Here is a 14151-nt window from a genome sequence, read left to right as displayed (position 1 = left end):
ACATTTCAGAACAACATATAAAGCAGGAAAATCTCTAGAAAAGTACTCCCAACTGTTTTGCTTTCTGTATCCTTTAAAATTTTGTGAACGTACCGTTCATAAACCTGATACAGTACCATAAGGTTCTACCTGTGGAACAGTCACCCTTTGTACTTTCTCCTATGACCACCAGAGTGCACTATCACTGGAATTCTGAGCAGCATAAACCTCACAAGTTTGACTGCTCACTCTGTTTAAATAGCTTGTGATATGTCTTTGCGAAGTCTTTCCACAATTTCTGAAGTACATTTCTGAGCCATTTATTTGTGTGAGCTATTGTTGTGAACTTGCTGTGCCTTTTTATTCCTTTTCCTTGATTAGTGCTCTTGCAAAAAAAAAAAATCTCTATTGTATTTTCTTAATAAGAAATTTCAGACCCATCTTTGATTGATTTCTTTTCCCTCCTTTTCTCTCCTGGCTCTCCTTCTCCTGAAGTCCTTCATTTAATTAATACATGTTTGATTAGAGCATTAGACATGCATGCATGGACAGACGATGCACTAATTGTACAATGTGATATTGTGCACACTCTAAATATACAGTATATGTGAAATATGTGCAAGTTTGTAAGACAGAAGATGAGCTAATGTCAACATCTGAAGTAAACGTTAATGCTTATAATAAGCTCACTGCAGTCAAGACTATTGACACTGTAGAAACTGAAAGGTTTATATATTAGTATATTATAGACAGTATTGTATTTATATAAACTGTATGAATTGTTCAGATTGAACTTCATCTAAAGGTGTGTGTGCGCGTGTGTGCGTGCGTGCGTGTGTGTGTGTGTGTGTGTAAAAGAGAAAAATGCTGAAAGGAATGCTGGAACGTCAGACAGATCTAAAATGAAAAGACACTAATGAATGCTTGGCACGACAAACAGTGCCTTGAAACGAGCCTCTGATTTTCCACACCTCTTCCAATTTAGGGTCTGGTTTATAGAGCATGTAATTTTGTGTGTGTGTTTATTGGATATTTATCATAAAGATAAAATATGCACCAAAAATGCTAGCAGTTCTTTAACATTTTAAAAATATAGAATAGAAAAGAAAACGACACTTGGAATGGTAATGTAGGATTAGGAATGGTATTTGTGGGGAACAAAAAAAAATCAATATTACAAGAACATGAATTTACATTTGCTTATGTGCAATTTATCTGTGTGTTATACCTGTGAGGGATGCAGGTAAGGCTCTGGTGATGCCAGGTTGGTTTGTACAGACAGACTTTTCTCTAACAGCGTTTGAGGAAATGCAAGTCTGTCTAACGTAGTACGTTTCCAGTGGCCATCCTGCTGAGCAAGCGCTTCATCTTCGCTGAATGCCCGCACCACAGGCCCTGGCAGTGGCAAAGGTGTTGCGCCATCGCTTTCATAACCATCCTTAGTACCACCTCCCAAGGCACCACCTCCACGCTGTTGCATGAGCTGCTGGGCTTCCCAGGCAAGCCGTGCTTGTGTGAGTACTGCTCCTACTCCTGTCCCAATACTCTCTCCCTCCCCACCAGGCAAAGAGGGTTTACGATTTTTACGTTTTCGATTACCACCACCACTTTCATGGCTGTGCTGAAGTGTAAAAGAGCCACCATAGCACATTCCTGCTGGTAGACCACCTTGTGCAGCCTTTCCATAGCTTAAAAATCGATCTGTTGTCCGGAACCTAGGAGAAGAACCTGACTGTTCTACATACACAAGCTGCTTGACATACTCCCGCCCTGCTGCGCTATACTCCCGCCCACCGGCGCTATAATCACGGCCACCAGAGCTGTAGTCCCTTCCACTAGAGCTATAGTCCCGCCCTGCAGAACTATAATCCCGCCCACTAAAATTGTAGTCCCGCTCTGCCTGGTTGGAGATCTTCTCAGGGGTGGAGCCTCTTTGTCTAGTCAACACCAGCTGACCATAAGGGGATGGACTCTGTTTAGGAGAATGGTAAAGGCCAGGCTTGCGTGCAGGCGACCTATCTGAGGCATAAAGGGCAGGGTCACAATGCATATCAGTGGGTGGTTCTTCATAAATGGGTGGGGATTGATACTCAGAAGGAGGCTCTTCATAGAGTGGAGGTTCATAAGCGTAACGTGGCGAAGGAGGCTGAGAGTCACCTGAACAACGCCGCTGAGTTCCACCAAAGTCAGCTCTCTTCAGAAAGGGAGACTGTGATTGGCGACGGTCAGGCAAAGCATGAGGAGTGTTTTCTGCCTCAGGCAGGGTGTTACTAGATGAGCGTCTGGAGCGTGGGGAAGAACTGGAATAACCGTTGCCCTGTGACAGGAAACTGGGCTCCCTGTCAGATACTTTAATCAACATCCTGTCCTTACTTGTTGTCCCCCATCTGAAACTGATAAATTAGAAGAGACAAAGACATTTTCACAATTACATAATTTACACAATATATGGCGAAAAGTATGTGGACACCTGAACATCACACCTATATGTTGCCACAAAGTTGGATGCCCACAATTGTCTAGGATATTTTTGTATGCTCTAGCATTACAATTTCCTTTAACTGGAACTAAGGGGCCCAACCTGTTCCAGCATGACAATATCTCTGTACACACAGTGAAATTTATATAAAAGAACTTGAGTGGCTTGCACAGAGCCCTGACCTCAACTCCACTGGGATGAACTGGAACGTTGACTGCACCCCAGACCTCCTCATCCGACATCAGTGCCTGACCTCACTAATTCTCTTGTGGCTGAATGAGCACAAATCCCCACAGCCACACTCCAAAATCTAGTGAAAAACCTTCCCAGAAAAGTGGAGGTCATTATAACAGTAAAGGGGGACTAACTCTGGAATGGGACGATCAACAAGCACATATGGGTGTGATTGGTCAGGTGTCAACATACTTTTGGGTATATAGTGTATATTGGGTATAGTGCATTATGTTCTAGATGTACAAGGATCTATGTTACTTTCATCAAAGATTCATGTTATGTTGCTTTAATATATTGAAATGTAGGTTAATTGATAATAGTTAGATAGCTAGGAACTTTCGTTATAAGCTGTAGTCCAATAACAGACATAATAGCCCTTTTCATCTAGGTCTGATTTATAAACTGTCCTTGCACACCCCTCATATTCATCTAATTTACTCAAAGCAACTAAACTTGATGTTTGTAACATCAATGTGCATTGATATTAAGTCAATAAAAGGAAGAAAAATCAGCAGGCTAGAGTTATTCTAGATCTTAGCTCAGAAGTCATTCAAGTGGGGGAAAATACATTTTAATTAAACAGGTTGATGAAAAAAAGATGTTCTTTACAGAAGACTCAAAAAAGCTTGAAATGAAATGAAAATTCAAGTGTTAAGTACATTTTCAGAGAAAAGAGGAAGGGATAGTTAAGCATGTTTGATCTTTGCAATATTTTGCTTTTACTGAAATTAATGGTATCATGTAGACAAGGACATACGTATACAATGGTATTATATATATTAGTACTTGAATAAGTCAAATTAGGCTAAAGATTCATTTCTAAATAAAATTCCACAATAAAAGGCAAATCCTTATTTAATATAAATAAACCAAACTGAATTCATGTCTGGCCTGTTCTGGGTTGATATGAAATAAGGTAAAACTTTCTGTGATTATGTTTCTCTGAGCTGCCTGCCTGTCAAATAAAACTGCTGCATCCAGGCCAGAGCTTCATGGTGGCTCTTGTACAAGAATGCACCGATTACTCAATCATAGAACAGTAGAACTAACGAGCTAATAAAGATTCAAGGCTGAGACATTTACAAATGACCAATTACAAACTACATGGTTGATACAAAACCTAATATCTGTATCTAGTTTAGTATAGGGTTTCCTTGTGTGCAATTGTGATTATTAATATTATTTCAATTTTATTGTTATTACTTAGACCTATTACTATTTGACTTGCAGTAATTATTGATATTGATTTTAATTATTTAACTGAAAATTAAGCATTTCTCAGGTTAATAAATGTTACTTTTAAGTTTACACACATTCACTCTGAGCAGACTGTTCTCAGGAATTTGCGTATGTTCTTTTTAGGCTCAAATTTAAGCATATACGACTTTGATGAATCAAGGCCATTGTCTATACAAATCCAAGAGTTCTTGCCAAGGATTAAAGTGTATAGAACAGGCCTTTGCCTCTTGGTATTAAAGTAAAGCAGTGAAACAGTAGTCTGAAATCAATTCAGCACTTTCTTACAGCCTGAGAACTCCCCATGACCAGACCTGCTGACACAGCCAAGACTGTGTATGTGTGTGTGTGTGTGTGTGTGTGCGCTTCATTTAGAAGTTGGGCAGCTCATCTCTCTCTCTCTCTCTCTCTCTCTCTCTCTCTCTCTCTCTCTCTTTCTAATTCCATTTTTTTTCTCAAGAAAGAAACCCGTAGAAAGGAACCACTGTTACTCTCTGGTCATAAATAATTCATGGTATCTGAGCTGCTAATCAATTTACACATTCTTTCTCTCTTGCTCTTACTCTCTTCTGTCACCCACAATCAACAACCCACTCCTGTATCCCTGAATCTTGATATAAGCATTGAAGCAAATTGAATTTTAAATTCATCAACTGAATTGCAGACTAGTTGTTATATATTTGTGCCTGTATGGTTACTACTAAAAATATTCGTATCTGTTTTCATATTTGGTTTTAAACTGGATATGAGCGTGGCCTATACAGGAAGGTTTTTTTTTTTAAGTAAACACTGGAAAAAGTAGAAAAAGGAGTAATTTTTCATTCAGAAATTCAAACGTCTTAAACCAGTACTTCCTGGACCTAATGTGACCGAGTAATCAAGCTAACTGTTAACTTTTTCCCAAATCAAGAAATGGATGGATGGATGGATGTGTCCACTGTTTCTTATGGCCAAATATTTTGAGCTAGTGTCGTCTTTTTGGTTTCAGCAAAATTTCCAAGTTTCCAAGTTACAACCTAAAACCACACAAAAACACATGAAACTAGCCCAAACTGTTCAGGCAAAAGAAAAGGTAGACACATTTTTCTACTTTTTTTCATAGGTAAAAGTTAACATTTCTGATTTGCTATATCTATCTGAAATACACAGATAATATATGCAGAACCCGGCAACCCTCAAGTTCTGCTGTGCGCAGAGCTGCATATCTCTGCTGGTTTCTCCACAAAAATAACTAGAAGGGCACTCAGTAGAGTGCATACCTCCACCAGGCCACATATTATCAACATCAAAATAAAATCACTTGTACCTAGGATAATACTAAAGCTGTACACCAAATTTCACCCAAATCCTAGAACTAGAAAGGCACTCGGTAGAGCGCATATGCCCGCCAAGTAACATATTAGAATAGCCATATGTTTACTATATTTACTGTGTTTACACACATCCAGATTTGCATCAAAATCTACTCAATTGTTCCTTGGCCCATGGTCCACCTTTCCTCAAAATTTCATCAAAATCCGTTCACTACTTTTTGAGTAATGTTGGGAACAGGCAAACAAACAGGCGAAAACATAACCTCCTCCAACAAAGTTGGTGGAAGTAATGATTTAATTATTTTTTAAAAATTGTAAAACTTCTACATTGTGCCTGTTTTTGTCATTCTTAAATAATCATCCTTCATCATCAATAAAATTATTCTCAGAAATGCATGCATTATAATGAAATGCCTCTTAAAGGACCCTCGTTTAACTTATGCAGCAGCACTGCAATTACGTTCCAGTTTTACTTAGTTAATGTGTCCAGCAAACTTTTCTGATCTTTTTGGAATGTAAGAAACCCAGAAACCAATAATAAATCTGATAAATTATTATTAGATGGTTATTGTTGTCAAATGTGCAGATTTAGGAAAGATATTGTTTTGAAACATAGTTAGCTTGCTTAGTCAGTCACATTAGACAGAAGATAGAAAGCTTTCCAGAAAGTTCCGCATGCTGTCTGATTCAGGAGTTGAATAATTTCAGTAAATTCAGTAAATATTTTGTAAATTGTTATTTGTTGTTATAATTTTTGAATGGAAAATGACTTATTTTTCCTGCATCCACTGCCTGGTCAGAGTCGCAATGCTTTAAATGAGGCTATTAGTTTGTTTACATTTTAGGAAATCCAACTAGATTCACTATAGAATATCATGGGCAGGTACAGTCAAAAATAATAACCATCAATAATTGCTGACTAATTATGCACTCAAGTGATGAGGAACTGTCAGATTCAAAATTCACAGATAGCCGTGCCACTTTTCCGCTCAGTGTTTTCTAGTGTTTCTTGCGGCATAGTGGCAGTGCCATGTCCATGTTGGATTTAAATACAAATATTTGGTGCACTAAACATACAGGTACAAATATTGATACTGATTGTCAGCAACTTGAACCACTGATCTTGAGTCTTTGATTTAGGATTAAAAGAGTTGTCTGCAGTCTTTCTCTTTTCCCTCTTTCTCTCTCACCTTTCTCCTTCCTCCCTGGGTGCCGTTTTATCCTCCTGCTCTTGTGAAGACGTGGTGCTGACAGCACTGCGAGCAGGGCTACTGTCAGCTGATCCACTTATCACCGAAGCAACAGGAAGCGGTGTGTCTGTGTTCTGCTTGAGTGTCTGGAGTTTGGCAAGAGGGATGATGTCGCATCCATGTGGGCGGTGCCAGACAGTGCGTTGGGTGGAGGCATTGTAATAGTAGAAGCGTGAGGTGTTGGAGTCGAACAGTTCCCACCACTGGTCTGGGCCGCTGCGCTTGATGTGCACGCCAGCTGGCGCATCCCATACACACTCGCCCGTCAGCAGGTTGGCATACATGCGCTCGCGAGTGCGAGGTTCGATGATCTCCACCCATTCCAACCTGAGCACAACAAATTGGAAGCCCATTTATAAAAAGTCATGATAAGGGAACAAAGAAAGAAACAGCTAGTTAATCAAGATGTACAAGTCAAGATGAAGGTTGGGGAAAAAGGGGCATGATTCAGAAATGGGTTGATGATGTGATGCAGTCTTTTTATTTGAAAGAAAGTTTTTGCCTTTTAAAAAATTTAAATGCATAATGACACTAAACATATCTAATCTACTAAAGTCCCTCCCACGCCAGGTTTTCCCAGGCAGTCCCCCATTCAAGTACTAACCAGACCCTTAAGGTGCATTGGGCAGTACTGATCTCCGTTTCTACAGCCCTCAGCCTCTCACCTATTACATAGCACAGTGGGGGGCTGGTCCTTTGGTAACCGCAAGAATTACCAGACTCGCATCTGTATTGCAACGTGCATCGCCAGATGGCAGTAGGTACCATTTTTATGATGGTGTTTGGTCTGACACAACCACGAGTAGAACTTGCGAGCTGCCAGTCGAGAGGTAGACACGCTAACCACTAGGCCAACTCACAGTCATAGCTATATGTACCCACTTTAAATTCCCTTTTTTATGCATTAATTATTATTAATTAATTAGAAGAGTCAAAATGTCTGTGTCAGCCCTGTGATGACCTGGCGACTTGTCCAGGGTGTACCCCGCCTTTCGCCCGTAGTCAGCTGGGATAGGTTCCAGCTTGCCTGCGACCCTGTAGAAGGTTAAAGCGGCTAGAGATAATGAAATGAGATGAGATCAAACTATGATGTAGTGCGACCATTAACTAATTATTAGTGCAATTCTGAAAATTTGTTCGAAATTGATCTATATTCTTATTTGTTTTTATTTTGCCATATTTGTGATATAAAAGTCATCCAAATATGTTCATTTTAGAAAATACCCAGTTGTAAACATCAAAAAAAGGACATTTTGAGACTTATTCAAAACAATTTGATAACAAAAAGTGCCACCATTGAGCAACACGCCAAGGATCTGTGGAAAGATCTAGAAGAACAACAAATATGGAAAACCTTCACCTTTCTAGCTTGGTAAAAACTCCCACTCTGTAGTTGCTATATATGGCTATCATGTGGTGCTCTTCTCATCATTTGGTGTAACTGTTGCAGGTAAAATCCATTCTCAGGTTAAACCTGTATTCAACCTAGGTTGAATTGGTGAACCACATTTTGCCTCAGCTAAATATATAGACAGCATTCAATCTAGGTTAAATTTATAATTTTTGTATGTTTTGAGACAGTTCGCTTTTTGTTGGGGTTTAGGTTAGCTTTTTGTTGGGGTTTGGTACCTTCTAAAGATATTGGCTGAGGTGACTCTGGGAACAAATGCTAGTAATAATACAAAGAAGTATGAGAGAATTTACAATGTTAAGCTGTGTAGTGTAGTGGTAAACACTGTGGACTAGAGAGTGTGAGTTCAAATCTTGGTGAGAACAGTAAAAATTCTTTATTTCATTGTGATTTGTTGAGTGTTTGTAGAGAGGTAGTTGAGAAGGTACAATGTCAAGGGAAGGGAGTCCAGGTGATGAGGACCAGAGAGGGGAGGTTAATGGGTAGAGAGAGGGAGGGCATGTGAACCTAGGTAAAATATAGTTCACCAATTCTACCTAGGTTGAATACAGGTTCTGGATTTAACCTGCAACATAACCACACATCATGAGGCATAAACAATACTGGCAACAACCTAATTAAAAACAAAATATCTATAGGTAGGTGAAATATTAAAAACTGATAAATGTAACTGAATTGTTTTGGCCAGGCCTAAGGGTCCCATCTGCATCTCATCATTGCTGAGGAGTGTGCTCCCATCACCCAATCAAGCATCCAGCCAGAGCAGGTCATGATATATTTTTTACCATATTAACATGCCATTGTGTGTTATGCCTGATGTAAAGACTCTCGTCTCTGCGAGCCTACCACACAGATTTAATACTTGTCATTTTTAGGGCATACCTAACAACGTGTTTTCTTTCTCTCTCTCTCTCCCCCCCCCATCTGTCCCTCTGAGTTACATGTTGATCCTGGGATTGAGATGCTGGCCTCTTCTGCCCCTCGGACCTGCTTGATCCATCCTGGTGCCCTGTGTCTGGTCGGAGTTTTATCGCCCCACTCCTGTGAAGGACGGCCCCATGAGGACAGTTGAGGGTTATACCTGTTAAAACTGTTAATATTATAGTCAGGCTGTCTGTTGTTGCCCAAATGAGGATGGGTTCCCTTTTGAGTCTGGTTCCTCTCGAGGTTTCTTCCTCATGTCGTCTGAGGGAGTTTTTCCTTGCCACCGTCGCCACAGGCTTGCTCATTGGGGATAGATTAGGGATAAAATTAGCTCATGTTTTAAGTCGTTCAAATTCTGTAAAGCTGCTTTGCGACAATGTTTATTGTTAAAAGCGCTGTACAAATAAACTTGATTTGATTTTATTTGATTTGATAAAGCATGCTCAAGCAGATATTTGATCTGGTATCTGGTACAAAAAAAATCTGAAGTGTATGAACACTTATTATTAAGTTCGTTTTTTAGACAAGGATTTTAAGATCGTTACCTTGTTGACAGTTTCAGCGTGAAACTTTTTCTGAGGAAGGCGGAAGATTCACGCTGAAACTGTCAACAAGGTAACAATCTTAAAATCCTTGTCTAAGAAGCGAACTTAAAAATACTTAAACAGTCAGACATAATGAACTTCCACTACATATGTATGAACACTTATTGGAAAAAAAAAAGTTCCTGACTTATCCAAATTCATTTTCTACAGATGTCACTGTACTTGTAATATTTTGTATCATTTTAAAGCATATTAAGGAAATGCATTATTTGTAGGATAAATCATGGTCATACCAAATTATCATTTTTAAAACTATGGCTCATTGATTAAAAAAAAAATCTAAATTCGCATACTTCCATGTTTATACAAATATATGTGTCCACCACATTCAAATCTTTCAACGAGTGTTAAATGCATGCTTGCTTTTTATATCTTAAGACATGCCCTTTTGAAATCCTTATTCATCAATGACTCAAATACACATGCACACACACTCACATGGTATGAGTCATCAGTGAACTACTATGTTTGTCTTCCCCAGATATTGTGTACATTATGAAAAGGAAAGTGGAGGTGATTTGTGTCTGTGCACATATGCGAGATTGGTGATCAATTTTGAGAGAACCTGTGCTCATTTGATTCTATGCTTGTAGTAGACATAAATTGCTTTTTCTTATGGGTGCATTCGTGTATATTCATTGGATTTGTGTGTTAATCTATGACATTCCATCAATCCCTGATAATCAAGACAAATCCCTCAAAAGGATTTTTCCAATTTGTACTGACCCTGACTAATGTGAGCATTAAAAATTCATGACGCCTTCATAGCCAGAGGGTAATTAAATCCTGCTGAATGTCTACCATGTACTAGAGAGATCGATCATTTCAGATTTCCACTCTGTCTACTGTATGTGCATCAGTGAGCACATGTCGGATACAGGCCAAGTCTGTTAATCAATATATTGTATTGTGACCTAGTGACAGGCAATATAATTAGGAGCATATAAAAAGAGATAATGAATACATATACATGCCTTCAGATCTATATTTCATTAACCATGCAGATGCAGCAAACTGCTCTAGTCATAGATCATTTTATCTGATAGTAATGTATCACCATGTTAACATTAGGAAAATGACTAACTAAAAATATTTGCTCTTACATTGCTCCAGGAACTCGATTGTCGCTGCATGTTTCTACCATCAAAATAACTCACAATAAAGGATTTCTCAACAGATAAAAATAAAAGTTCCTGACTTATCCAAATTCATTTTCTAGTCACTGGGAAAAACATTAATGACAACTTTTTCATTACTACAAGACCAATGAAGTATGAAGTAAGGAAGTTTAAGTAGAAAGGGCTCACAGGCCATGGGCCAGATATGCCCCTTGTGTGCACCCCCCAACCCCTCACTAATTTACCAAACCAATTTTTTTAACCTTTGGGGTACCCTGAACATGAAATGAACTGGTAACAGTGAGTAAAGTGGGACTCAATTGTCATGATATGTAAATGATTCACCTACAGTTGTGGTCAGAAGTTTACATACAGTGACATGAATGTCATCTTGGATATGAATGTCATGGCAATATTTGGGCTTTCAGTAATTTCTTTGAACTGTTCTGTTTCTGTGGCAGAATGTACAGCATACATCTTTAATTAAAAAAACACTAGAATTTGGTGCACAATTTTTAATTTTCTTTGGGTTTTCTGAAATCAACACAGGGTCAAAAATATGCATACAGCACACCTAATATGGGTATATAATACCCATATTAATGGGTATAATATAATGGGTAAAATGTCTCTTCACAAGATTCACCTTGACCAAAATTTTTGTTTACCATGAACAAGCTTCTGGCAGAATTCTGGTTGGATATTTCACAACTCTTCATGGTAGAATTGGTAGAGTTCTATTAAATTTGTTTTTTTTCCTTATAAGCATGGTCCATATATTTTCAATAGGGTTGAAGACTTGTTTTAAGCTTAATGTTAGCCTGCTTTATCTTCTGCAACCAGCTCTGATACGTGTCTGGGTTCATTATCCTGTTGTGACTCCCAAGTCCCAAGTCGTGTTCAAGTTTTTGATGGTTTACGCTGAAGAATTCTGAGGTAGTCCTCCTTCATTATTCCATCCACTTTATGCAATGAACCAGTTCTACTGGCAGCAAAACAGCCACAGAGCATGATGATCCTCCCACCACCACCAGCTGGTACAGTGTCCCTCTGTACATGGTGGTCACTGTGGCCAAACAACTCAATCTTTGTCTCATCTGACCAGACAGCTATCATCCAGAAGGCTTTTTCTTTGTCTGGGTGGTTAGCTTCAAACTTTAGTTAAGCTTGAAGGTGTCAATTTTGGAGCAGGGGGTTATTTCTTGGATAGAAGCCTCTTAGGCCATGGTGATCTGAACGGTAGACAGTGATCCATCAACTTCCAGTTTGTGGCAGGGCTGTCCCTTGGTGGTTCCCAGGTTGTTCCTGACCATCCAAACCAATTTCCTTTCAGCTGAGGGTGACAGTTTGGGTTTTCTTGAAGCAAAGTGGCTTGGCAAAGTGACTACACCTCACAATAACTTGGATACACTTGTTTGAACTGATTTTGGAATTTGCAGTTGTTTAGAAATGGCTCCAAGAGACATTCCAGAGTTGTGTATATCTGCAATCCTCTTTCTCAGATCTGCACTGAGCTACTTGGACTTTCCCATTGTATTGTGTGTTGGTCAATCCAATGAGTGCTGTAAACAAACCCTTTTCATGAAGGCACAGAGAAGCTACCAGCTGTAGTCAATCACGATCACTAACAGAAAGTTAAGAGACCTCGGCCGTGGCAAGATAAGAGACATTTTGGAAGTTTCATCACCTCTGAATTAATAATCTAAGTGAGCATATGTAAATTTTTGACCCTGTATGCATAATTTTGATCCTGTGTTGATTTCAGAAAACCCAAAGAAAATTAAAAATTGTGCACCAAGTTCTAGTGTTTTTTTTAGTTAAAGATGTATGCTGTACATTCTGCCACAAAAACAGAACAATTCAGAGAAATTACTGAAAGCCCAAATATTGCCATGACATTCATATCCAATATGACATTCATGTCACTGTATGTAAACTTCTGACCACAACTGTAATCCCTTACAGTCTGCTGCAAAGAATTGGGAAAAAGAACATACTAAGGCCCAGAAAATGTGAAATTGTCAACATACACTGGAGACAAAATACCTGTGAAAGGAAAATGTACTGTAACTGCACAGTGAAATGCAAAAAGAAAACATTTGTATTGGAATTGTAGTGAAATCTGATGCTAAACCAATACTAGGAATTTATGTATGTGAACCAATGGGGCTCAACCAGAGAGTGATGGCACTAAGTAAAAGTGACAAAATGGATATCTTCAAGGTGTATGCTGATGTGTTTGAGGCAACCTCGAGGGAGAACACACGATACGAATTGATGAAAATGTAGTTCCAAAAATACATCCACCAAGGAAAATTCCAGTCACCTTGAGAGAAAAACTGAAAACAGAACTGAACAGAATGGAAAAAAAATGAAAGTAATAACAAGGATCGAAGAGTCCACTCAGTGAAAAGTCAAATGGGAAATAAGAATCTGTTTAGACCCACATGATCTCAACACAGCAGTAACGAGGGAACACTATCAGCTACCAACGGTAGAGGAAATAACTTGCAGACTCTCAAAATCTAAATACTTCACAGTGATGGACGCAAGTTCAGGGTTTTGGCAACTCAACCTAGATGATTCCAGCTCTCACCTTCATACATTTAACACTCCTTTTAGCTGCTATAGATTCCTCCAGATTCCGTTTGGGGTCAACTCCACCCCAGAAGTATTTCACAGGATGGTGAGACAGCTGTTTGAGGGAATTGAAGGGGTTGAGACACACTGATGACCTTATGATCTGGGGTGAAACAAAAGAGCAGCATGATTGCAGACTGAGGCAAGTGTTGAAGAGAACAAGGGTCAAGAATTTCAACCCGAATAAAGAAAAATGCAAGGTAGGCCTAGAGGAAATCAAATACCTGGGTCACATCTTCTCAGTTTGACACTAGATCTGAGCAAAATTGAGGCTGTTAGAAAAATGCCCACCCCAGAATGCAAGAAAGATGTGGAGCGATTTCTAGGCATGCTCACATACTGTACCTCGCAAAGTTTATTCCAAACATGTCACAGCATACTGAGCCATTGTGTGGACTTACCAGAAATGATGTTGCCTGGCAGTGGGAGGATGAGTATCAGTGCACATTCAGCAAATTGAAAACAATGCTCACTGAAGCCCCCCTGCTTAGATACTAAGATGTTAGGCTACCAGTGACTCTCTGTAGATGCATCCAAAAGTGGACTTAGTGCTGTTTTACTTCAAGAGGACAAGCCAGTAGCTTGTGCATCGCGTGCATTGACTGAAACGGAACAGTGTTACGCGTAAATAGAAAACGAAATGTTGGTGATTTGTGTTTGGAGCAGAGTGCTTTCATCAATATGTGCATGGAAGAGAGGTTGATGTACAGTCCGACCACAAACCGCTTGAAGCGATCATGAAAAAGCCATTGAGCAGTGCTTCAGCTAGAATACAGAAACTGTTAATGAGATTACAAAAGTATCAAGTGAAAGTACAGTCAGTACAGTACTAATGCAGTACAGCCAGGAAAAGAGATGAACATTGCTGATACATTATCCAGAGCTTACCTACCAGTGACCGGCACACCTGATAAAGAAACAGAAGCTCAGGTGCACATGGTGATGTCAAATTTCATTCTCAT

General features: G+C 39.2%; 1 protein-coding gene across 1 annotated transcript in view; it reads right to left on the bottom strand.

Annotated features, from left to right (window-relative positions):
• arhgap39 (Rho GTPase activating protein 39) overlaps window positions 1-14151 on the bottom strand; it is a 96633-nt gene that overhangs the window by 27484 nt on the left and 54998 nt on the right. Inside the window, exons 2-3 of the mRNA XM_060914042.1 lie at window positions 6432-6818; window positions 1208-2372 (exon numbers count right to left, since the gene is read on the bottom strand). Coding sequence (XP_060770025.1) covers window positions 1208-2372; window positions 6432-6818 — 1552 coding nt within the window. The remainder of the gene's footprint in view (window positions 1-1207; window positions 2373-6431; window positions 6819-14151) is intronic.

This window comes from Neoarius graeffei, chromosome 2 (genome assembly GCF_027579695.1).
Source record: "Neoarius graeffei isolate fNeoGra1 chromosome 2, fNeoGra1.pri, whole genome shotgun sequence".
In the NCBI taxonomy this organism is placed as follows: domain Eukaryota; kingdom Metazoa; phylum Chordata; class Actinopteri; order Siluriformes; family Ariidae; genus Neoarius; species Neoarius graeffei.
Note: the sequence above shows the minus strand (reverse complement) of the source record. Positions and strands in the feature narration are given on the sequence as shown.